Here is a 23,268-nt window from a genome sequence, read left to right as displayed (position 1 = left end):
GCTATTCCATAACATATTGTATATGTGCATACTTATCCATCCTATACCTATAGACGCAGCATAACTACCAACTGCATGCCATCGGTTCACCGGCGCAGCACAATCCGACAGACACATAGATAGCTTACTGTTCCACAACCCCCTCTACACGCCATGGCAATCCCACGCCACGGGGTAAGCTCCTCATGATCATGGAAGAGTCGTATTCAGTACCTGGCTGTGTTACCTTGTGTGAGTGTTGTTCCGAGGCCGAGGCTGAAGTGGAAGCGTTGAACGGTCTGGGGTATCTTGCTCTGAGGATCTCTTGTAGGTTCGTTCGTAGGGCAGTGTATATATACTGCTGCTGTACTTGTCGTGCATTAATTTCTATAGTATATGTATGTATATATCAGTTCAATCTCAATCTCAACGCATACCATGAGCGGGTCAATCACCAAAAGAAAAAAGTAGAGAAAGTAAGCTTACAACTCTCCTCTCACAACCAAGCCCTCATCACTCATACTAACCATATACCGGCCTCATCTCGAAGTCTAGATGCTCAGCTGCCAACTTATCTGGACAATAGAAGTATATCCTGTACCACATCGGAATGTATCCATCAAGGACAAAGACAACTCGAGACCTGAATCTCGAGCATAAAAGCACCTAGATCTCCTGTCCCCTTGGGTATCGACATCAGCATCACTACCACTTTCCTCAAGCATAACAATTCAACGAAGCAGTGACAAAATGCGTTTCACCATCCCTCTTACCCTCTTCTTCGCCGCCCTGGCTATTGCTGCTCCGGCTGCAGAGGCAGACAATGATGTCGACGCTGCAGTGTCTGAGGACCCTGGTCTGGCTGATGCGCAGCGCTGTCGGCCAGGATATAGACAGTGCATGGATGTGTGTCTCCTTTTCTTTATCTTTCTATCTCCTTCGACTAGAAGGTCTACATAAGATAGGTTAGCTAACCAAGTATAGAACTGCAACCGTCACCACGGAGGTGAACGCTGCTACCGGGTAACTCTAACTTCTTTATCGTCTCAGTAACAAACCTTCTAACAACATGTAGGCTTGTCGGGCTCACTACTGCTAGTGACTTGCCCCATACACACCTGATTGATCGTCGGGTAGTCTCAAGAGAGAATGATTGATTTGATATTGTGCTCGTTCCGTTGACGTCAACGCAAGCTATTGTCCTTCTTTAACTAAATCGAGCTGTCTTATGTCACTTTCTTCCACGCGTAAGCCAGACTCAGTAGTCAGTAGTACCGAATTAACCAGAGCAAGAACGTCAATAATGGCCAATAGCCCACCAGCCATCAAGAATCTCGGACAGAATATGGCAAAGAGCATCAGATGACGGCGGAGGATACACGCCCACAATGCCGCGAAAACAGCCCAGACAGTGTATATAGTGCAATGAATGGCCAGGAAGTGTGCTTGGCTCTGCTTATCTCCCGGGTGGAGAAGAGGCACGGCGCATGCTGCCACGATTGGCGCGGCGAATGTATTGATGATCACCAGTAGTGGTGACCATGGATACTGTGTATCTCGGAATGGAATGTAGGCTGATTTCCATTGGATGCTGGATAAGGTGGCGTTATGACCAGTGCTGAAGAAGTGTAATGTCCCAAGGAGCGCTGCGATGGTGGGTTTGATGGAGCTGTTGCTGGGGTTGAGACGCCAGAGGCTGATGAGTTGATAGTAGAGGATTGCCAAGGACAGCCCGCCTGTTGGGGTACTTGAGAGAATGCCTGTAAGGAGCATTGCTGTCGTGAAGATGAGTGGACGTTCGAGTGGCCGATGTCTTGGAGTGGTTGTAAACGCAGTTGCTAACCCGATAAAGACAATGGCTAGCACCATTCGTGCAACAGTCATGCGCAGAGTTTTGGAGGTGTCATCTGTGAGAAGGTCCGCCAGCCAGCCATTGTTACTTGCTGTTTCTAGTGCATTAAAGACGGTGGTGAGCAGCAGCGCACTTGGTATGCCGAGTCTGAACCAGAACGAATTTCCAGCCGAGTGGTCTCGCAGAGCGAGTCGAGTAATGTAAAACACAGCTACGGCGGTAATGACCGGGCTCGATAGCTGCCAAACCGAGCTGCTCTCCAGGCGATAGAATGACGTTTTGCAGAATGGCAGTTGCTCTTCGCGACAAGCCCGACTGAGCGAGACGACCCGACTCAGAAGCATGAATATCACCGAGCAAGACGCTTCACGTACACCTTTTGCATGGTTTGACGCGCCAAGAGTGCATAGCCCGAATGTCGAGAGAAAGACCAAAACCACTCGGTCCTCCCAGATGGTATAGGAATTCGAAGCAAATCCGATGCCGAGCAGTAGAGTGAATATCACAGCCTGCCAGCTCCAAACTCCCCCCGGAAGGCACCTGCGCACGACACTCAAACCAGTTTGCCACATATTCCACACAACACTGCCCAAAGCAGCGCGCAGAATCACTCCATCCGTGAGGGAACCCTGAGCAAAGTCAGCCAAAGCAACATGACTTGCCGCAGCAACCATCCCCATCAGGATCCCCACTACCATCCCAGACCATTTCCTCAAGCCAGACCTCCCATTCACCTGGGAACATATCAAGACCACCACACTCAGCAACAGAACCACCAACCCCTCAACCATCTTCAGCGGATCAAACTGAGCCCACATACGCTTATACCCCTCTAGCATCCACCCTTGATATCCCCTCAACCTCTGATAATACTCCCTCAAAGCCTCCTCATCCCCAAAATTCACCTCACCATCAAACCATCCATCCCATCCATACCTCTCATACTCGATCGTAAACCTCTGAATCTGCGCCCCAACCAACGCATTAACCTCCACCAAGCGTCTCCAATCCCTCCCCTCCCTCCCAGCAAACGCCTCCTCAATCGGCCGTCCCAAGTTACTAAATGGCACCGGCACACCCATCAACAACGCCAACGTGCTCACAAAGTCAACCTGCGGGATATCTCTCCCCACAACACCAGTAACTCCATCACCACCATCATCACCATCAACAACCCCCCAAACCTCCCTACTCGAATACAACCACAACGCAGCCCGTACCTCATCCCCGGTCTCACCCCCATGATTCCCATTCTCATCCATCCCATGATCCCCCATAACAACCAACAACGTCTCATCATCCACACTCTCCATAACTTCCCTTATAACCCCATCCATCTGAACCAACTTCTCCCTCATGCGCTCATGCCCCGGCCCAAACCGATGTCCGACGTGATCAACACCCAGGAAATGGGCGATGATCACGTCCCACTTCTCCTTATCTTTACCCTTGAGCAAAGGCACCAAATGCTCATACACCCCATCATCAACCGTATGTAAATCCTCCACTAGGAACGATTCATACGGCCGTGACAGGGTGGGGTCAAAGTATCCCGGGAAAAGTTTCATCCAGGTATCATCGCCCAACAGGACGAGACGTTTCCCTGCGTCGTGGAGTTGCGATATCAGGTTATCTTCTGTGACTGCTGAGCCAGCGAAGTTGGACCCTGCTTCGATAAACGTGGGTAGAGTGCCTGTTGTGAGGGCTTTCAGGCGCTGGAGGGTGGTGGTGGGTGGGTCGGCGATGAAGGGGTAGAGGAGGGCATTGTGGGGAGTGGTGAGGGCTGTGGTGTGGAGGGTGGTGAGGGCGTTATGGTATGTTTTGTTGTTGGTGGTGGGAATGGTGAAGTCGTAGCGGAGGGCGTCGATGAGGAGGAGGATGGCTTTGGTGAAGGTGGGGGGCGTCCAGCAGGTTGTAGTAGTGGTGTTGATGGTGGTGATGGGAATGGGAGGATGGGAGCAATTGCTTTTCAAGTCGAGGGTTTGGCGTGTGAGGAGGAAGCCTTTGGTGAAGAGGTATAGGCCTGTAGTGTGGAGGAGGCTGGATGTTGTTAGTTAGTCAATTGAGCTGGGGGTGTAGGGATGGTGGGGTAGTATACATACAGAATGTAGAGGAAGAAGAGAGGGAGATGCCATCTGCTGGTGGTAGTGGTGTTAATTGATGGGCCCATGCTGTGCTGGTATAGATGCTGCAGTACATATCAATCAGACTATACTATCTGTCGTATTGTCTATCGACAGCGTACACAGATGATGATCATCACATTTTCTTCATTTAGCAGAAGCAAATCAACAATCAGGCAGCTCTATTTGCAATCCACAGGCAATAGTCTCCTTAAGTTTTTGTGGCACGAACTTTCCCCTGTGTAACCATCACACAAACAACAGTCAAATTCACTTCAACCTCATTCAAAACAAAGTAACTTAACTAGATACTGTATACAGATCGATACTACTCTCCCAGACAGAGATTAAAATAAACCGTCACTTACCAATACACACCACACCCGTATTTCGATACCAAAACCAAAACCAAACCCCTTACTATCGTATATAACATACATACTTACTTACATAACCAAGCACTAACTAAACTACTGCAGTCTAACCAACCAAGTAACTAACTAGGTTACTAATTCTCCGCCGCCAACCACCTCTTAGCGAAGTGGATAAGTAACAACTTACAGTAATAGTCTAATAGATAGCTAGCCTGAGGCTACGCTACTGCTGCTCCTGCTTGCTGCTGATCAATTGCGCTCGTATTGGGGGGACAATCTTAGCCCGATGCGGGAAGCATTAGCGAGGACAAATATGGTTGGTCGGTGAGGGGAGAAGATCGTAATCAATCAACCTAGGTACATGTTTGTAAACTAAATCGAGATGACAGCTTAGTTACTAAGTTACTCACTTTACGTGTGACAAGTAACTTAACTACTGTAGTCAGTAAATTAGGTAGCTTGGGGGCGTTTACCTGGTTGACTTAATCTAGGTTGATGGTAATGAGACGAGCTTGTTTTTAACTTTTTTGGGGAAGTTTTGAAAAGCCATTATGGGGATTGGGGTAGTTACTTTCCGTGGGTCGGATGGGGATGGGGGAGGGTTATGCTTAATGGGCGTATGATGTGGTCTGTGTAATTGTTCTGGAGTTCTTTTGGGGAATAGTTGATAAATGCCGGGTTATAGTGGGAGATATTATTACAGTGAGACAGTTCAGTACAAGTTAAAGCAGCTGTTTCATTCCCATGCATGTTTCATTGATTGGTTCCTTGTATATACCCATATCCATACCCATTCTATGATAATCCTATACAAACTCTCCTCTCTCTCTGTCTCTCCATATATTCTTATATACCAATAATATACCCCCCAGAAAAAGAGAGAAAGAATCCTACCAACTCGTAACCCCCCTCTCCCTATCGAACCCACCCCTCAACTGCTCCCCAGGCTTGACCACCTTCCCTTGCAACACCGTATACCGCACAATATTCTCACAATCCTGGGGCCTCACCCTCGCAAGCCAGATACCCTGCGCCGCGCCCTCTTCCTCCTCAGTCCCCTCCGTCTTCTTATACCACTCAAAGTCCCGTCTGCGATAAATAATCACGTTGGCCGCATACTTATGTCCACCCACATGGTTGATAAAGTAGATTCCCACACCACCAGGCCTCTCATCATCCATATCCCGATACAGGCCTAGATGGCGCAAATGGCGCTCGAATTCCTTGCGGAGAAGCGGCGCGGACTGTCCGCAGCGGGCGTCGCGGGTGCGGTGGGAGCAGAGCAGGATGACGGCGGAGTGAGGGGAGGGACGGGAGCGGAGGGAGGTGAGGGATTGAATGTCGGTAATGTTCTCTTGTTCTTCTTCTTGCTGTTGTTGTTCTTCAGTTGAGGGCTGCTGCTCTTGTTGTTCACTCTCATCATTGCTGTTTCCACCAACCAACGGGGTCGTAGTCGTCGGCGAGCGATTCACAAAATACTTAATCAAATCGGGCGCCAGCTGCGGCGTGACATGATCGACGATAGTAAACCTGGGCAGAAGCAACACAGTCGTAGGCTGTTTCCCCGCATCATGATAATGATATTCATCCGGGACGGGCATATTGGAGGCGGACAATTTCAGTTTCTAGACATAGCCACCCACCCACACCGGTTAGCTTCTTCTTCATCACTTCTCACAATTCTTGCTTATCGCACAACCAAGACGAGAGTCATACCCCATTACTAGGCACCAACCCCCCCTTCTCAATCGCCTCCATCACACTCCCCTCTTCATCCGCAACATCCCTCACCCAATCCGCCTTTCCAGTCGCGACCAGCACATGCGTCGACCAGCCATTAATATTCCCGTACATGGTATCTTCCTGATCGACATCGAATTTGGTGGGGTATTTCACCGTGCAGGACGCACAGTCGTGTAGACATTCCTCGCCGTCGATGGCGGGGTCGGTCTTGGGAAACAGGGTATCGACCGATGGCGTATTATTCTCATCATCATTCTCATCCTCCTGGGGTTTGGGGCTGTCTTTGGGACTCCTGTCCTGCGGGGTTGCCGAGGGGGTCGGGGTGAAGAATGAGCGGCCTCGTTGGAGGATGGATTGCATTGTGAATATAGTAGTGTAGCAAGGGGGGTTAGAAAGGGAAAGGAGGGAAGTAAGTTGAATAGGAGCAGGGAAAAAAAAAGGTATTATCTTTTCTTTCATTCGGACTTTTGGGAACCGCCAGATCTTATCAATCGCCGCGCGCGCCTTGCCAAGGACGGAAAGCCACGCCGACACGGCTTTGATGCGGCTTGTGGTCGGTTGCTGCCGGACCTCCGATTGGCTTACGTCACGGCAGGAGCAACTCTTTGCCGATTTCTGAAAGTGGGGGGAAGTTCTTTTTTGGGCGTTGGGGAAACACAGCGAGCCCAGGGCAGGTGGATATATGGGTAATTAAGGCCAATAGGAGACGCTGTGTAACTAATAGTGGCATATTGCGAATCTAAGGGAGAAATCGCATCTTCAATCGTGTAATTATCCAAAATAGTTTTGGTTTTTTCTCCAGTTCTTATCTAGTATCTATGTTTGAGGTCTACCGTCGACGCGGCTGCTGCTGCCAACGTTATAAGCGTACGGTAAATCCGTCGGACTCCGGGTCTCGACCAGGCGAATCACGCTCCCTCCAGAGCTACCAGATACATTCGATTGCACTCGTCGAAGCGACCGCATCGATGGCGTCCGAGGAGGCGCCAGGGTTCGCTGCGCCTCCGAGCGTCTCGACCAAACAGGCGACCAGCGACCCTGTCTAGCGCCGTCCCAAGTGGACGCATTCGAAGGCCGCAGACTATTACTCCGGCCCCGAGACATGGCTTCACTATCGCCATAGGAATCCACCGTATCGGTTTCACCTTCCTCGTCCGAAGGCCCGATAAGAGACTCGCTCTCAGCCTGGGAGCTCCCACCACCCCGCACCTCATCCAGGATCTGGGGATCCAAAACCTTCATTCCCCTCAGGAGCTCCGCAAACACATGCATCAAAGTCCTGAACTCGGCCTCGTGTAGCTCACGCGTTGAAAAGCGCGCCCGCTCGTATAGAGCGACAAACTCCATCCCAATTTCCGGCGGATCAACCACATTCAACGCAGCCAAATGCTGCAAATACCCCCGCAGACCCATCGATATCGGCCGCCGTAATACTTCCACCACCCGCGTGTCGGGAATCGACTCTTCGGTCTCGGGAAATGGAGCGTGAAGCGCCCGCTGGGTGGCCGTGAAGATCGGGTCGGGAGGAGCGAGTGACACTGCCTTGGCCTCGATGAGATGAGGCAGTTCCTGGACTACAGTCCGATAGGGAAGGTCGGGCAGGTCAGGACATGAGGGCGAGGACCATCCGGGGTGCTCGACTTGACCCCAGGGTGGATTGTCATAGTCCACCAGGAGCGATTCGTAGCCTGAGAAATCATGTCCGTCGGCTGCAATGTCCCTAGGTCGAGCCTGGTAGGCTATGATCGCACTATGCGCCAGACCCTCCTTAACCAGTCGGCGCACACTCTTGCCGACGTCTTCGCGCTCGACGGGGATCCATGCTTTGGGGATGCCGGAGAGGACGGTTCGGTTGGTATATATACGCGTGGTGTAGACTAGAACCGCGAGAATGAAGGTGACAACGTAGCCGCCGGTGATGATGAAGATGTTCGTGAGGCGCTGCGTGATGTAGCACTGGTAGATCGCATCGGCGGGAGTCAGGATGATGCAGAGGAACAGGACCAAGGAGAGGAAGGTGAAGACAGTTAGGTTCAGGACGCGCTGAACGTTGATGGCCATAACCGCGAGCACGTCATATTGTGCCGCTGTACCGGCTGCTCTCAGGTGCAAGCAACTGGCCGGTAGAAGATATACTGCGTAGCTGGGATTAAGGGGATGCCCGTTGCGACCGTGAGATGAGCTGGGTGTCACGTGGTTAATGTGGGCGCGATCGGCATCTGTCTTCCTGTACGGATACTGTCTCGGAACAAGCCATCCCTACCATATCTACTATGTTTCTGCGATAAATCAATATGACTTCTCAAAGGTATATATGCCTACGCTTATGCTTCTATTGCTCTACGTGTATTAATGCTAGGAATCACGACCTCTAGTCGTCCTGGACAGCCACCTCGTCCTCCCACTGAGGCTCGAACTGCGCCCGAGCCCGGCGGATGACCCGCTCGATACCGTCCAGACCCATCTTCAGGACATCCATCTTCGGGCCGTAACTCAGACGGACGAAGTGGTGGCAAGGGCTGTCGAACAGGTCTCTTCTGTGAGCGGGGTTCAGGTCGAAGAAGATACCAGGGACCACAATGACCTTCTCGGTCAAGAGGGCGTTGAAGAAGTTCAGTCCGTCGGACAGGTTGGCCTCCTTGGGGAGAGGAGGGTCCAGGGAGGTCAGGTCAAGCCAGATGTAGAAGGTGGCCTGGGGCACCTCGTCGATGCGGAAACCGATCTCACGCAGACGCCCAACGACGAAGTCTCTCTTCTCACGGAAGTGCACCTGGAGGGCCTTCATCTCTGCACGCACCAGCGACGGCTCGAGCATGGGAACGGCGGCTTCCTGGAAAGGCGCATTGGCACCACCGTCCAGGTAGGAACCAGCAGAGCCCAGGGCGTCGATGAACTCCTTGGGTCCAACAACCCAGGCGATACGCCAACCCGGAAGACGGAAACGCTTGGTCAGACCGTCAATCAGAAGCACATCTGTGAGAGTCAGCATGGCAGGAACAACCTGCACCGGTTCTCGTTTGTTCAGAGAGGGTCAGCGGGCGAACCATCTTTGTTGACATCTTCGACGTTGGTGGCACCACTGATCGTGGTTCCGTCACAGTCGGTAGTGTAGTTGTAACCGCCGTAGAATTCATCCAGGATCAGAGTCGCACGATCTCTGCAGATGTCCTGTATCTGAGCAAGCTCCGGGTTGGAGACAAAGTGTCCGGTAGGGTTACGAGGGTTGGAGGTCAGCAACACAGATGTTCCACGAGCGATCTCCTCGGCGATCTTGTCGGGGTGAATTGCGTAGTGGTCGTCTTGGGCGAGGGGAATGGGAATAGGAGCGATCTAGATGCAGAGTTAGCCACCGTATACAACCCCGAGCCCACTGTTCACTGCTGTCATTCCACTAGCAGCGCTAATTCGCACTCACGTTCTTGAACAGCGACAACATCTCAGAGTACGCCGAGTAATCAGGGATAGGGAAAGACAAGTACGAGTTTCCCAGAATAGCAGCAATACGGATCAGACCCGCACGACCACCGGGGACAATGCAGACGTTCTCCCAGGTGTACTGACTGGCCTTGCCCTGACGGTAGTGCTCATTGTAGAGGCGAGCGACGGCGGCACGCAGAGGCTTGATACCGGCGGTGGGACCGTACTCACGGGCGGCGGAGGTGATAGGGATGGAAGTCGGACGAGGGAAACTGCCCTCGATCTCATCATCGGCTTCAGGGGCACCCTGACCTAGGTTGGCCCAGGAGTGAGGATCCTCAGCATAACCATGTTCGGTGGCACGCTCGGTACACCAGACAACACCGGTGGAGGCACGGGAGGCATCGAGACCGGCATGGGGACGGTGACCTTCGTGGGCGCTACGGAACTGACGGTGGGTTTCGGAACGAAGTTCTGCATGACAGGAAGTGATGTTAGTTGGAGTGCATGTAATAGTCCTCGACTAGTAGCTTGTGTTGTTGTTGAAGGAAACGGAGGATTATGTGCCCCTCATGCACAAGGCTGAGCAGCATTGCTGCATGCAGTGGGAGCATGTATAGAAGGAAGAATGCAGGGAACATGACTTCTTCAAATGAAGAAAAGAATAAAAGGAAGACATATGTATAAACGAACAACGTACCATTCTCAGACAACTCCTTGCCGACCGAGAAGCGGCGGTTGGAGGGGCGCAGGATGCTCAAGCGGCGGCCGGAGAAAGACATGCTGGGCTGCTTTTGCCAAGTCGCAGATTCTGGGGAAGAAAGCAATCTAGTGTATGCAAGCTATCGGAGTTCCCTGGATCTGAAGGGTGTAAGAAAGGATTATTAAGTAAGAATTGGGAATTTCTTTAAAATGGTACGAATAGACAACAGGAGAAGGAAAAAAAAGATAGGCAAGTAGTAGAGGCAAAGATAGAACTTACTCTCCAAAAGAACAAGAGTTGGAGAACAGAGAATTAAGAAGGGAGAGAGAGGAGAGGATATATCAATAAATAAGAATGAAGAAGAAGATAGTCAGACAGACCAGATAATAAAATAAAAAGGGAAATAAAAAAAAGTGACCAGAGAAGAAAAAAAAGGTACAAGTAATTTTTCTCTTGTTAAGGCGTTAAGGATGGATGGCTCCCTCCAACTCATTGCTTTGCCTTGTTGGTCTTGCTGTTCTACGGCATATCGACCCAGACCCAGACAGACTCTCAAGACAGACAGACAAAACTACCATTCTCCTTTTTCCTAACTCCTCTCATCTGCGACAAATAATAATAATAATAATACCACCTACTAGTAGTTTCAGCCCGCAGGCACCAGTCAACTTTCTTGACAGAATTAGAAGGAAGGAAGAAGCAGAATAATCGCGCAACTGCCGCCTCTTCCAGGGAAAGTAAAGCAAAAAAAAAAAAAAAAAGCAGCCTTACAACCACAACCATAAAATGCCTCACAACTAAACTGACTAGTAGTTTCGAGGGTTTCGCGGTCAACTGAACTGCCACACACACACACACACCGCATACGTGACGAATCGTCGAACCCAGAATCGATAAGTTTGACCCAACCGTCTCGTCCAGACCGCAATCATTTTCCCGTGGCTCAGTCCCGATCTACGGGCTCCAAGTGGACTGACTCTTCTTTCGGCTGGGATCCGACACCGGCTCTAATGAATCAATCCCAAATCATCTGCCATCATTCCTTCCGAGACCATACAAATTTACATAGTAGTGTAGTAAGTAGTATCGATTTCCGGCCCCAGTAGCAAATGACGAGTGGCGGTGGCTGCTGCCCCCCCCCCCCCCCCCATATTCCCTTATCCCCTATCGATCTTCTTGTCTACCTATCTATCTTTGGTATACAATCGGATGGACGGCATCTCAAGAAAGAGAGTTGCGACCTGTCTAATGACAAAACAGGGACTGGACGGACACCCACCACCCTCTTTCAGCCCTTTCAGGCCCCCGTTGGTTTGGACCGTGGAGTGCCCGAAGTTCCACTTCTCGGTACTGATGGATCCGTGGAATTATGGCGCCCCCCAGGTACTTTACTAACTTACTAACTCACTAACCAACCTATCTCCTATCTCCTCCCTACTCCTTTCAGGTTTATTTTTGGAGCTATTATCTTCGCCATTGTTCATACTCTATATCTGCACCCAGCACCAAGGAAATCTAAGGTCGTAATACTATCATTGACAGGGCCAGCACGGAAAGCCAGCAAAGAAAAGAAAAAAGAAAAAAAAAGGGTAAAAAGCAACAAATCAACAAGCACAACAGATGAGGTACCGCAACATCAAAGTCCATCCCAAGGCCAAATATGCAGGAACACTATACAGCTCATCTCGTATGTCCGACATCCGTCCTGCGCAATCAATGAAAAATCGGAAAGCCAACAAGCGGTATACATACATCATGCAGTCATGGTAGATCAGTTCAAATGGAGAGTCATCAACATTTCCCAGAGCAGAGAGCCGCCTCTCCCAAATCCCAACAGGGTGTCCGAAGTAAACCAACAAAACCCCGCTCCTTGCTAGGGTCCATCAAGAATCAAGCGCCCCGGCCGATAATCTTTTTTTTTTGCCTCTCCCGTAACCCAAGCGAATAGAATCAGTAGCCTCCCCAACGCTCTCCAGCCAATCCAGTTGGATGTGAGTCGTCAACTAAACCAAGGAGACAACACCGGTGACAATGTTTCATCTCTTGCCAACTCACACAGAATGAGATGCGGAGAGTAATCAAATGCAGCGATGGTCGGAGAATCAAGGACGAAAAGTAACGGTAGGAAACAAAGTAAGGTAGTGAGAAAATAAGGCAGAAAATAATCTTCAGTACTGGAACATATGCCATTGCTCCAGCTCTATCATATCTAAGTCTCCACTGCCTGACAGTAGAGTTGAATCTCTCCTACTTGACCCCTAGCGAGCATGTCACGCTGTTGTTCGCGCCACTCCATGAATGCCAGTTGAACGGCCTCGTCGCTGTCAATCGTAACAAAGTCTCCGTCTTCGTCCCGGTATCGTAGCCTGACCGACTTGCTGCCAATTGAGCGGTTGGTGAATCGGGCCAGCTTGGCGTCCACACGATCGATGAGCGAGCGGAACATGATGTTGCTGGCAATGACGAGAGTGACGTAGTTATCATCGAAATTCACTTTGACCTTTAGTTGCGTTGGCATGAGGGGCTCCTCATCCGGCTCGTGGCTCAGTGGAGACGTGGGCTGATCGGTGGCCGATGTGCTAGGACGGTAGTCAGAGTATTGGGGCTCGTGGAAATGCGTGTGCGGCACATGCCGGGGATCGGAATGTTGCTGGGAGTTGGAAAGGTGGTTTGCGTTGCGAATGGGGATGTTGGCATTGGTAGGGGAATTGTTCTGGCTGCGGTTGGGAGGCGCCATCATGCTGGATATGTGAGCGGGAATCGGCGGGACGGGTACGTTGTCGACGGTCTGCATCGTATGGGCGCCCATGTAACGACGCATTTCCGGGTTGTGGGTGTGGTTGTGGATATCGGGGCTACTCGCGGATCGCATTCGCTGGGACATGCCATTTGCCGCCTGGGCCCCTGACATCGGAGGGAGTGAGGGTCGTTGAGCACTTCGTCCATTCGGAGCACCGCTGAAATAAGGATTTGAATTAGGCCCATCTCTTGACGTCGCACGGGGCAAAGCCGGGGCTGTATACCGAGCATTTTCTTCATTCCAGTTGCCTGTAGGTGTCACTTGACGACCATGGAAATATCCAGTAGACTGGGAGCTGGACCGTGTAGACGGAGTTTCGGCGACGGGGGAGAAGTAAGATGGAGCGTTCCTCTCTGCTGGCGACATACTGCCTCCAGAAAGATGGGTGTGCAGTGACAGATTCGGATCGGGTACAGGTATGCGAGGGCGACCGGAGCTACCGCTGCCTCCTGTTGCTGAACGGGTTCGGAGACTGGTGCTGGAGGCGTTACGGCTCATCGGGAATTCTGAGAAGAAGCCTGCTTCCTGCGTGGCTGCTTGCTCTTCCGCATAATACTCTTGTTCATATGGGTTTGGAATGTTGGACATGGATCGCATGTACGTGAACTCGGTCTCGGAGGTGCCGGTGTTGCGAGCGCTGCGCTGCTCTGCCTGGATCGCCCGTTGCGCCTCGATGTCCCGACTCCATTTGCGCATGATGTCCTCGTTCGAATAGCGGATAATAAAATTGTCCACGACTCCTGGATCACCCTTCCAGAAGATCTGGATGCGATAAGAGCCTGTCACAAAGTGGTTTAGTCAAAGCAGCTCCTGAAAATGTTTGAAAAGTCCTCGTACCTGGCTTGGGAAGGCAGAGCACATCTGTCACATTCGCCATGTAGATGCGGCCTTTGAGCTGAAGCCGCGGCTTGCCTTTGATCATCGCAGCGGGCTTGTCTTTGCCTAGATTCAGTTTCGACTTTTGCTTGTTAGGGTTGATATCCTTGCAACAAAGGAGTATCCGTTCGAAGAGATAGATATGATACTAATCCAAAAGTCAGCTGGCGGTTCTCTCAACTCCATCTTTGTAAAAGGAGCCTGGGAAGGCTACTTACCTCTCTCTCCGAGTCTTTGCCATTATCACCCTTGATCACCGAGAAGGTGCCAAAACGGAGAAGGTCGCCAAATGCTTCAATCTTCAGAGCCTTCCAGTCATCCACTCGTTCATCGAGGTCTTTGACAGCAGACTGCAGGTGCTCTTTGTCAATGGCATCATTTGCCGAGTCTAAAACGGTTTGAATAGCGTCGATGGCTCGTTGGATGTCAGTCCGGAGGTCTGGGTTTTCTGTTTGCTTCAAAAGTTCCTGCGCGGTGGTCAGTAACAAGAGTATTGGCTATGTATTGAGACGAGGGAATCCTTACCCCTAACATCAAGGGGTATTTAGTCAAGCGCTGGAAAGGCTTGACAAAGAAACCGTTCAAGGTTGCGGGTTGCGCCACCATCTGTAGCAGGTCCTTGGACCGCGGAGCCATGTGAATCTTGTCCCAATCTCTGAGACAGATCTCATCACAGCGCATCTGGTTGGCGATAAAGGGCTCATATTGGCGGAAAGCTTCCTCGTGCTGGATAAACAGCTCACCCCAGTTTTGTTTCTCTTCGGGCAGCGCATAGTGCTGTTCAATACGGATCAAGAACCGCTGAGCAAAATCAAGTAGATTGTTGAGATTCAAGAAAATCTGATGGCTAGCATCACCATTTACAGCACTTGTCTCTTCTAACTCCTTCTTCAGGGCCTGTAGATTCTGGAGATGATGAACATAGTCGCGCTCCGTTTCCAGTAACTCCTTGAGGATGTGTTCCCGTTTGGTGAGCTTGACGGCACCTTTCGCGGGGGCTCCTGCTCCAATATCCGACGGTCGCTTCAGCTGTCCCTGCATCTCCAGGATGTCCAGAACCCGGTTAACCATCTTGATCACTTTGGTGAAGCCAGTGGTGTTTTCGCCGTAAAGGTCCGTGATAAGGAAGCAGTCTTGCTGAGGGAATCCCAGCTCCTTCAGGGACGCATGGAGGAATTTGAAGGTGGCGGCTTTCGGGCGTTTGGCCTCGGCAACTTTCGTTGTGTCGATTTCCAGGAACTCTTCGGGATCGGAGGCATTGTAGATGGTCAAGAGGGGATAGCCTGTCCGGAGACAATTCCACAGCGACGCCACCGGATCGGTGTTCCCCTGAGCCAGATCGGCTTCCTCCATCTCTCGCATATGGGGTTCGAAGTTCGGTACTTCGGCCAGGCGCTTCTTGAGGTTGACGCAGCTCTGATAGATCGATTCGCCGCCGCGGCGGTTGATGATGTTGTCCTCGGCGATAGGACCGCCATTCATGGTGATGGTCTCAGCCATCTCGACGGGGGTGGTGGCCGACTCGGACCGTAAGGAGTGGAGGCCGGCGACAATGTGGGGGAGGAGCGAAGGGCTTCAAATCTGCGCAGCAGACCGACGGAGGGAGAAAGAGGAAGGAAATGACAGGCGTGCTTGCACGAGGATCAAGTCGAGCATGGGTCACTGGATGCGAGCCGGTGGACCGATGCGGGATGGATGGGACAAGCGAGCAGCTAAGGAACCTTAGGAGTGGAGATGGTGGTACGTTAACTATTAACTAGTTAACTCTCCCTAAAAAGCTGAGTCAAACCGCGAGCTGTTGTTCCGTGTCTCGACCCTCGCCGCCAGAAGTCGATCGAATGCGTGAATTTAAAATAATACACCCTTGGGGGGTCAACGAGTTCACGCGACGAGCCGGATGGGTGATTTTTGTAATTTGGGGGAAGCTCTGCGCTTTTAATAGAAAATTAGTATGGCCTTGGCCAGGGACAAATCTCCGGCCCTTGCTGGCGACAGCGCCCTTCCTGATCAAAAGATGGCGAACCCGAAACCCAAGAAGGATCGAGAAAAATAGAAATGCTGGGTGTGGGGTTTGATTTGCCGCTGCAGCCAGGCAAGCGCAGGCACGTAGTAAGCAGGAACCAAAGAAAGAGCAGCAAGTAGCAGCAGCAGGTTCCAAAGAGGCGGATTTTGCCCCTCAACCGAGAAACAGCTGAAAGGTGGAAATCAAATAAAATATGGGAACGGGAAAGGATCCCTGGAGCGGTACCGCCGGGAACCGTAGGTGAAGGTCAATTTTAAATGAAAAACTAATAAGAATAGCTATGGTATGAAAAATAGGGTGGAAAATAAACCCGGAAGGAGAGAAAGTGAAGAGAGGGAGAGTAAAGAACAAGAGAGGGAGGATGAGGAGGAGGGGGGTGGAGGGGATGATGGAGGGGAAGGTAGTCAATGGGAGGAAAGGAGGGAAAATGTGAGAAAGCAAAGGATAGACAATCAAGAGTGACAAGAGATGGAAACACCGGAATGGGGGGAAGAAAAGGAAGAGTGAGAGAGAGAGAGAGTCCAGGCCAGTCAAGTGGTCCAGTTTGCCCGACTGAGTGGTAGCGCGCGTCAGCTCCAGTCGACAAGTGAAGAAGTGACAAACTTCCCGAGTACTACTATGGAGTACTCTGTACTAAACTGCGAGGAACTAGTCAGTCGGAAGGAAGGACTGACTTGACCAGGACGGGATGATTAAAGGGGGAGAGAGGAGGGGAGGGGGAAGGGAAAGAATGGGTGTTCGGGTGGGTGGGTTTGAAGTGGAGAGAGGAGAAACCGCAGTAGATACTACTAGTCAGTTATCGAGTAGTGGAGGAGGGGAGTTGAGAAGCACAAAAGAGACACCGTGAAAGAGGGGGAGAAAAAGAAAGAGTTGAGTGAGGAGGAAGGGTGGGAGACAAGGATAAGGAGAAGGAGAAGAAGGAGGATGCAACATACCAGAAGAGAAGCTGATGTGGGATTGAAATTGGTGGTTACTACCTTTGAAGAATTAGATCATAAGTAGATAGCCGATCGTGAAAGGTGGGAAAGGTAAGTATGTAAGTCGCGCAACTATAATACTTTTGACTATACTACTAATAATAATTATAATGAGGGGTGGGGGGGGGGGGGGAATTAATCTGTGGGAGAGAGAGAGAGAGAGAGAGAGAGAGACAGAGTCCGGGCAACGGAGACAGGAATGAGGAGTACCAAACAATCAACAATTCCAAGTACGTATACGTTAGAATCTGGAATCTTCAATAACAGTGCATTTACTCCGGGGGAGGGAGTGTGGATGGTCAAGTCATATCTGACCGTCTTTTAGAGCAACAGATTTGAATTTCAGTAACTACTCACTAAATTCAAATCCAGGCCGAATTGGCAAAAAAGCTGGGGTTGGCCCCGGTAGGGATTCGAGAATGACCGAAGCAGATTGGAGGCCGCATCGGCTGCATGAAGACTCCTCTCACACCAACTGTTTGAGATTTGAACTAGTCCCGAGGCACGCTTAGATTGCCGCCCCATAGACTACCAATCTATCTATCTATCTACACACCACCACAGTAAAACTCGTTATACACCTAGGGTTAAGAATAATTTTTTACCGTACCTAGAAAATACATCCTTAGATTACTACATACATTGACTCGTCTCATCATCTTCTTCTTCATCTCCTTGCCACCTTTGTATCAGCATCGACACTTCGGACATTTTTCCCTATTTCATGATCCTCGATCACTACTACTGTACATCCCAGGGGTAAGGATGTCCGACCTGCATACAATCCCAAACACAAGGAGCAACACACACATACCACCTGGCAGGTACCACTACCCGCGACACAGTGTCCAATCTACTCCTAAGTCGATGGTTGTTCCTCTTTAGTCGCGATATCGACCCCATCGGAGCCCTGGGCACAGCACCTTCATTGGTCGGGGAAGTGACAGGAGTGGATGTCCGCCGGTTTCAGGGCTGTACTTAGTAGTGGTGGTGGTGGTGGTGGTGGTGGTGGCCGATGATGGAATGATCCAAGCCACCGACGAGCTGGTTCCCATGACAAAAACCTAATTATTATTCCCCACGAGGATGACAATTACGGAGGTTTGAGGGTTCATGGATAATACCAAGTTGCAGGATACTTTTCACTAGTCAGTTCCTGTAGGATGTTAGAAGGGCCGGCTGGGAGGTACCTTGCCGCCTCCCTCCTGCATCGGAAAAAAAGAAGGTACTACCTACTGGTTCCCGCCAACTCGGTCAGGCACAGGGTGTAAAGTTACATCCTGCGCTCCCCTTGCCTAAAAGTGACAGTCTCTATCCCGTGGTTGGGTCAGTAGGATGTGCTTGAACAGTACTTTTAATAAATCTCTCTCATTAAAATACACCCAAAATGAAATGAGCTAGCCCCTTCTTGCCTCGGTTGATCGTTATCGCTTGTAGGAAAGGGTGAACTGCCTGAGTCAAGTGTTGGCCCCACACCAGTTGCTCGCGCCATCAACCACATCATCCCTGCTGATACTATGCTCTCTCTGCCTGCGCATTTCGGTTCCAAAGCAATAGCTCAGCAAATACTGCACATTACAAATAGTATTATGGTTGAGGTACAGGGGCATTTAGTACTTTACCAAGAACAAGCCCAGAACTACTAGTAGTACTATGAGCAGCCGCAACATTGGCATTAGAGGATGGGTATATTATTGTATATAATTACCCTCAGGTATTTAGGTTTTGTGTAGAGACGACAGCTCCTCTGAACATGGTCGAGGATTGAACTAGGAACTGGGTATCGCATGCAGGATTATACCTGCGCCACGGGAAAGCAACACATCTTCTATTCTGTGAATATTTTTCAGGCACGAAGATGAGAAATTACACGCATTAAGGGTATGTGAAGGAGTTATGAAGATGCACGTGAGCTGGGCAGAACAGAGGCCACGGTTCTGATATAAAGTGCATCTAGCAGCAAAGAGGGACAGTGACCTTAGGACTAGCTACTACTACTGTATTGAAATTTGATGCTACTGGGACCATTATATATTTTACACCAGCAAAAGTAGACTGGCGCTCTGGTACTAGTAGACAGCCAAATATGGTGCGCATCCCGTACCGCAACAGAATTATGGACAGACCAGATAGGACCAGTAAGCTTACTGAGCTGATATTGACTAGAAGCTTGCCAGAGCATGCGATCTGGTCCCTTGCTGACCTGATGTTCTATCAATTGCTTGGATGGTAGAGAACATTATAAAGGCTGAAGTTAGAAACATCGACGGAGAGCTGATCAGTAGGTCGCCTTAAAGGAAATCAGAATGCATTAAATGCAGTAAATTTATGAAAGTTCTTTCCCTCGAATACTCTGTCTATAAACTGCTTACATCTCTGAATTAGAAATGGTGGTGTAGTAGATTCTGAGTCGCCAAGGTCGACGAGGGTAAGGTTCTAGGGTTGACTATTGGACCCAGTTCGGCATAATACTAATGGCCCATAAATATTGTACGGTATTTAGATGTTAGTTCAAATAGACAGTGATAAAAATATGAAATATGAAATATGTTCTGTTAGTCGATGGAGAGTGGTGTAACTATCTGCTGGCAAAGATGAGAGTGGTCTCCCCGGTAAGGTAAACAATACCCGTCAGGCCATAATAGCTGGGTATTATTGATGCTCCACTCTCCGCGGTGTCAGTCACTCCCTCCAAAACGTCACTTCGCCAGCTTCAACCCCCCAACCACTCTGTCTCATCCATCTCCCGCCATGGCTTGCTAGTTTTCCATCTTTTCTTCTTCTCGGCCTTAATTCATCCCGGTCGTTATCCTCCTTCTTTATGTGGTTGTGCCAATAGCCATCTCTGCCTTTACCCCCCACTGAAGGAAAGGGTGGTGTCCAGCTCACCTCTTTGCTTCACAGTGTCCTAGGAGCCCTAGCCACCACAAGCCTTGCTTCCTTACCGGAGCACCTGGGCCCAACCTATCCTTGTCGCCCTTTTGTCTGAACGGAGGGGCCTCAAGGAGGCTAGAGAAATTAAGCTAGGCAAATTTCCCAGCGAACCCATGGCGAGGGACACCGCGCAAACTCCGATCATCCCTCGTCCCCGGCTGCTTCAGGGCGCCGCCAGTTATCCCTCCGACCTCACCGCCCCCTCGCTGTCTGCGCCCTTCAAGCTTGACGAGGGTTATTCCGATGAAACGAGAAGTCAGCCCGACAAGGACTTTCTAAATTCGCCCCCCGATGATGTGATGCCGCTCCCCGACTGGGTTAATGCTTATAGTGAGGCTGAGCGAGCCGGTGAGTTCAGCCCCCCTTCCCTTGGTTCCGTCCGGCGCAAGGCTCCTCTTCCGTTTGGCTTCTTAGCGCGATCATCATCATACTGACAGGCTGTGGTGTTTCATGTAGAGCTCGCCTACAAGCTTCTACGCACCTTGCGTGCTTCCACTGTCGCCTCGGTGGTTGAAAAGCTAGCGCCTCTATTGCACATGGATCCCGTGCTAAAGTTACCTCCCGAAATCACCGCCGAGATCTTCTCCTACCTCGACCCTCAAACATTGGTAACAGCTTCCTTGGCATCTCGCTCCTGGCGTGATCGCATTTTTGACACCCGTCTTTGGAGAGATTTGTACATCAGCGAAGGCTGGCGGGTCGACATTGACGCCGTGCATACGTACGAACAGGAACACTCGGGATTGGAATCCCCCCAACTTCGAAAATCTCGGTTGAGGCATATAGACCCGGATCTCGGTGAACCGAAACAGAAGAAGCGCGTACCCCCCAGCTGGCTAGACTCTCGCGCGACAGGATCGCTGGATAACAATGAGGCCGTGCAAGGAAATGGGCTGCAGCCTTCCGCAGCGGCAGATGTTGAGGGTGATCATCACATGAGTGATGCGTCAAACGATCGTGGACCGGTGCCCACAGCTGGGCAACAATCATCGGGCGCGCGTCATGAGTCGTCGGGAACTTCTCAATTGAAGTCAAACTTACAGCAGATTTCGACGAACGCTAGCCCCGCCAAGTCATCACTATTAATTCGAATGCCCAATGGTGCTGCGAAGATGAATTGGCCGCATCTATATCGGGTACGGAGGCGGCTGGAAGAGAACTGGACCGAGGGCCGCTTTACGAACTTCCAGTTGCCGCATCCAAATCACATGGAAGAATCTCATCAGGAGTGTGTATATGCGATTCAGTTTACTGATAAATGGCTGGTTAGTGGTAGCCGGGACAAGACTGTTCGAGTGTGGGACCTGGACACCAAGCGATTATGGCATCCGCCTCTTCAAGGCCACTCAAAGTCGGTTCTCTGTCTGCAGTTCGATCCCCGCCCTTCTGAAGATATCATCGTGTCGGGAAGCAGCGATAAGAATGTCATAATTTGGCGCTTTTCTACAGGAGAGAAGCTTCACGAGATTGCGCCAGCTCATGATGATTCTGTCTTGAACCTCCGATTCGACGAACGCTATATAGTAACTTGCTCCAAGGACAAACTTATCAAGATCTGGAACAGACGCCAGCTTACACCAATGGACAAGGACTACCCCTCTGTTTTCCAGGGTTCCGGTGTCTCCTATCCCTCGTATATAGTTGACACAAGTGACATTCCCGCTTTTATCCTCGAGGCCGAAATTGCCAAGAATCACATTCGAACCTTGGCGCCATATTCGTTGCTAATGATCCTTGACGGACACACTGCCGCAGTGAATGCTATCCAGCTCAACGAGGATGAAATCGTGTCCGCCTCGGGCGATCGCCTGATCAAGGTCTGGAACCTGCGCAACGGCGCTTGTCGGAAGACAATGATAGGCCACGAAAAGGGAATTGCATGCGTACAGTTCGACAGCAAACGCATCATCAGTGGAAGCAACGATGACACAGTTCGCATTTTCGATCACGCCTCCGGCGCCGAAGTGGCCTGCCTGCACGGGCATGCCAACCTCGTTCGGACAGTCCAAGCTGGTTTCGGAGACCCACCGGGAGCCGAGGAGGCCTTGCGACTGGAAGCTCTGGCTGTCGACAACGAGTTTCGTGATGCTCAGCGCACCGGTGCAAACGTTGACCTCGGCCCTAGTGCCCTCCGGCGTGCCGGATATCAACAGAACACCAACGGGTCCCGGAACCCAAGAGACATCAAAGCCCTGGGTGCCAAAATTCCCCCGGGCGGAGGCGGGAGCCAATGGGGACGAATCGTCTCCGGCTCATACGACGAAACCATCATCATCTGGAAAAAGGACAACGAAGGCCGCTGGGTTGTAGGCCAGCGACTCCGACAGGCAGACGCCGCCGCCAATGCCTCATACAGCCACCTAGATTCCTCTGCACGCCAGACAATCGCACGAGCCAACGCCTTTGCTCAAGCGCACCAGGCGCAACAAGCCCAAGCTACCATGGCGGCCGCTGCGGCGGCCGCTGCGATATCAACAGGCGGTGGAGCACCGCAGCAACCACAACCACCACGTTTGCCTACCAACAATTCCAATACCAACGATCCCTCCTCACAAAATGCACCCTGGCCCGCGCACCTAGCCCTGAACCCGGCCCTCCTCATCTCCAACAACCTCCCACCCACTGTCCAGCAAAGCACACCTCAAGCTCACGCTCAAGCTCAAACTCAAGCACCCGCACCCATAATGCATGCCGGCGCCCCAATGAGACCACCACCACTACCACCCCATGCTCAGCAACACCAACAACAACAGCAACACCCCCGAGTGAGAGCCTTCCCCGCCGCCCCCCAACAACCACCTACCTCGAGGATCTTCAAGCTCCAATTCGACGCGCACAAGATAATCTGCGCAAGTCAGGACCCGAGAATAGTCGGGTGGGATTTCACCGCTGATGATGAGGAACTCAAAGAAGCGTGTCAGTTTTTTACGGGGCTGTAACCACCTTACATTAATACTATCATCAGCGTACGGGGAAAGATCATGTGGTATAAGTATTGCTTATTGGATCTATATCATATTCCTTCCCAGGACCCTTTTCGCTTTCTTCTATATATCTTTTCTTTCTTTCTTTTTTTTTCTTTAAAAATCTCGCCTACCTTCCCGATTCTTCTTTTGTGCATTAGGAGCCTGTTTATTTTGAGTTTCTTCTTTTTCTCTCTGTCTCTTTATATGATTGCCTTTGGGTGATTTGTCTATATTGCATGAGAATCATTTTTTTCTTCGCCTCTTCTTCTTGTGGAGACTTTATCTATGTGTGTGGGTCTGCCTTGTCAGGCCTTGTTGTGTTCTGTTCATAACTTTTATCTTTAGAGCATTTCGGCATCGGAGCGATGGAGTCGGTTGGTTTATGTCAGCAGAGACGAAATGACTACAGCTGTTGTTCGTTTATGACATTGATAATGACATTGCCAATAATGAAAACTTGAAGTATGCAGTCACATTCTACAGGCTAGCGCTAGTAATCTG

General features: G+C 50.7%; 7 protein-coding genes across 7 annotated transcripts; 3 read left to right on the top strand and 4 right to left on the bottom strand.

The window, feature by feature from the left end:
* The first annotated feature begins 24 nt into the window (after positions 1-24).
* On the top strand, positions 25-647 carry BO87DRAFT_52844 (uncharacterized protein). The gene is made up of 2 exons (XM_025629356.1): positions 25-455; positions 530-647. Exons 1-2 carry the CDS (start codon positions 186-188, stop codon positions 563-565), a joined length of 306 nt encoding a protein of 101 aa, XP_025480129.1. The 5' UTR covers positions 25-185; the 3' UTR covers positions 566-647.
* On the top strand, positions 385-1,213 carry BO87DRAFT_376521 (uncharacterized protein). The gene is made up of 4 exons (XM_025623318.1): positions 385-455; positions 530-885; positions 964-1,002; positions 1,055-1,213. Exons 2-4 carry the CDS (start codon positions 730-732, stop codon positions 1,076-1,078), a joined length of 219 nt encoding a protein of 72 aa, XP_025480128.1. The 5' UTR covers positions 385-455; positions 530-729; the 3' UTR covers positions 1,079-1,213.
* On the bottom strand, positions 1,174-4,001 carry BO87DRAFT_358743 (GPI ethanolamine phosphate transferase 3; the record flags this gene model as incomplete). Its single annotated transcript, XM_025621484.1, has 2 exons — positions 1,174-3,871; positions 3,934-4,001. The coding sequence occupies 2 exons, from the start codon at positions 3,999-4,001 to the stop codon at positions 1,174-1,176; spliced, it is 2,766 nt and encodes a 921-aa protein (XP_025480127.1).
* A 1,217-nt stretch (positions 4,002-5,218) lies between these two features.
* Positions 5,219-8,201, bottom strand: BO87DRAFT_406694 (uncharacterized protein; the record flags this gene model as incomplete). The annotated part of the gene is made up of 3 exons (XM_025626013.1): positions 6,959-8,201; positions 6,045-6,409; positions 5,219-5,953 (listed from the first exon to the last, which is right to left on the bottom strand). Exons 1-3 carry the CDS (start codon positions 8,130-8,132, stop codon positions 5,219-5,221), a joined length of 2,274 nt encoding a protein of 757 aa, XP_025480126.1. The 5' UTR covers positions 8,133-8,201.
* A 146-nt stretch (positions 8,202-8,347) lies between these two features.
* BO87DRAFT_376519 (pyridoxal phosphate-dependent aminotransferase) lies at positions 8,348-10,650 on the bottom strand. The gene is made up of 5 exons (XM_025623317.1): positions 10,471-10,650; positions 10,189-10,349; positions 9,487-9,962; positions 9,116-9,401; positions 8,348-9,044 (listed from the first exon to the last, which is right to left on the bottom strand). The coding sequence occupies exons 2-5, from the start codon at positions 10,268-10,270 to the stop codon at positions 8,443-8,445; spliced, it is 1,446 nt and encodes a 481-aa protein (XP_025480125.1). The 5' UTR covers positions 10,271-10,349; positions 10,471-10,650; the 3' UTR covers positions 8,348-8,442.
* A 1,619-nt stretch (positions 10,651-12,269) lies between these two features.
* BO87DRAFT_52754 (Rho family guanine nucleotide exchange factor CDC24) lies at positions 12,270-15,771 on the bottom strand. Its single transcript, XM_025629355.1, has 4 exons — positions 14,393-15,771; positions 14,086-14,334; positions 13,829-14,015; positions 12,270-13,770 (listed from the first exon to the last, which is right to left on the bottom strand). Exons 1-4 carry the CDS (start codon positions 15,365-15,367, stop codon positions 12,401-12,403), a joined length of 2,781 nt encoding a protein of 926 aa, XP_025480124.1. The 5' UTR covers positions 15,368-15,771; the 3' UTR covers positions 12,270-12,400.
* A 3,824-nt stretch (positions 15,772-19,595) lies between these two features.
* On the top strand, positions 19,596-23,218 carry BO87DRAFT_358730 (F-box and WD domain protein). The gene is made up of 2 exons (XM_025621483.1): positions 19,596-20,149; positions 20,258-23,218. The coding sequence occupies exons 1-2, from the start codon at positions 19,915-19,917 to the stop codon at positions 22,738-22,740; spliced, it is 2,718 nt and encodes a 905-aa protein (XP_025480123.1). The 5' UTR covers positions 19,596-19,914; the 3' UTR covers positions 22,741-23,218.
* Positions 23,219-23,268: the final 50 nt, after the last annotated feature.

This window comes from Aspergillus neoniger (genome assembly GCF_003184625.1).
Source record: "Aspergillus neoniger CBS 115656 unplaced genomic scaffold BO87scaffold_15, whole genome shotgun sequence".
Lineage (NCBI taxonomy): Eukaryota > Fungi > Ascomycota > Eurotiomycetes > Eurotiales > Aspergillaceae > Aspergillus > Aspergillus neoniger.
The sequence above is the reverse complement of the archived record's forward strand: the minus strand, read 5'-3'. Positions and strand labels throughout refer to the sequence as shown.

What these genes read in the sequence shown, in the direction of transcription:
- BO87DRAFT_52844 (XM_025629356.1), top strand. Translation starts at nt 186, where the DNA reads ATGATCATGGAAGAGTCGTATTCAGTACCTGGCTGTGTTACCTTGTGT. An exon ending in AAAAGAAAAAAGTAGAGAAA is followed by an intron (nt 456 to 529) that starts GTAAGCTTACAA and finishes CTCATCTCGAAG; the next exon opens with TCTAGATGCTCAGCTGCCAA.
- BO87DRAFT_376521 (XM_025623318.1), top strand. Translation starts at nt 730, where the DNA reads ATGCGTTTCACCATCCCTCTTACCCTCTTCTTCGCCGCCCTGGCTATT. An exon ending in GATATAGACAGTGCATGGAT is followed by an intron (nt 886 to 963) that starts GTGTGTCTCCTT and finishes AACCAAGTATAG; the next exon opens with AACTGCAACCGTCACCACGG. An exon ending in GAGGTGAACGCTGCTACCGG is followed by an intron (nt 1,003 to 1,054) that starts GTAACTCTAACT and finishes AACAACATGTAG; the next exon opens with GCTTGTCGGGCTCACTACTG.
- BO87DRAFT_376519 (XM_025623317.1), bottom strand. Translation starts at nt 10,270, where the DNA reads ATGTCTTTCTCCGGCCGCCGCTTGAGCATCCTGCGCCCCTCCAACCGC. An exon ending in CAAGGAGTTGTCTGAGAATG is followed by an intron (nt 9,963 to 10,188) that starts GTACGTTGTTCG and finishes CCTGTCATGCAG; the next exon opens with AACTTCGTTCCGAAACCCAC. An exon ending in TGTTGTCGCTGTTCAAGAAC is followed by an intron (nt 9,402 to 9,486) that starts GTGAGTGCGAAT and finishes CTCTGCATCTAG; the next exon opens with ATCGCTCCTATTCCCATTCC.
- BO87DRAFT_52754 (XM_025629355.1), bottom strand. Translation starts at nt 15,367, where the DNA reads ATGGCTGAGACCATCACCATGAATGGCGGTCCTATCGCCGAGGACAAC. An exon ending in AATACCCCTTGATGTTAGGG is followed by an intron (nt 14,335 to 14,392) that starts GTAAGGATTCCC and finishes ACCACCGCGCAG; the next exon opens with GAACTTTTGAAGCAAACAGA. An exon ending in GCTCTGCCTTCCCAAGCCAG is followed by an intron (nt 13,771 to 13,828) that starts GTACGAGGACTT and finishes ACTTTGTGACAG; the next exon opens with GCTCTTATCGCATCCAGATC.
- BO87DRAFT_358730 (XM_025621483.1), top strand. Translation starts at nt 19,915, where the DNA reads ATGGCGAGGGACACCGCGCAAACTCCGATCATCCCTCGTCCCCGGCTG. An exon ending in TAGTGAGGCTGAGCGAGCCG is followed by an intron (nt 20,150 to 20,257) that starts GTGAGTTCAGCC and finishes TGTTTCATGTAG; the next exon opens with AGCTCGCCTACAAGCTTCTA.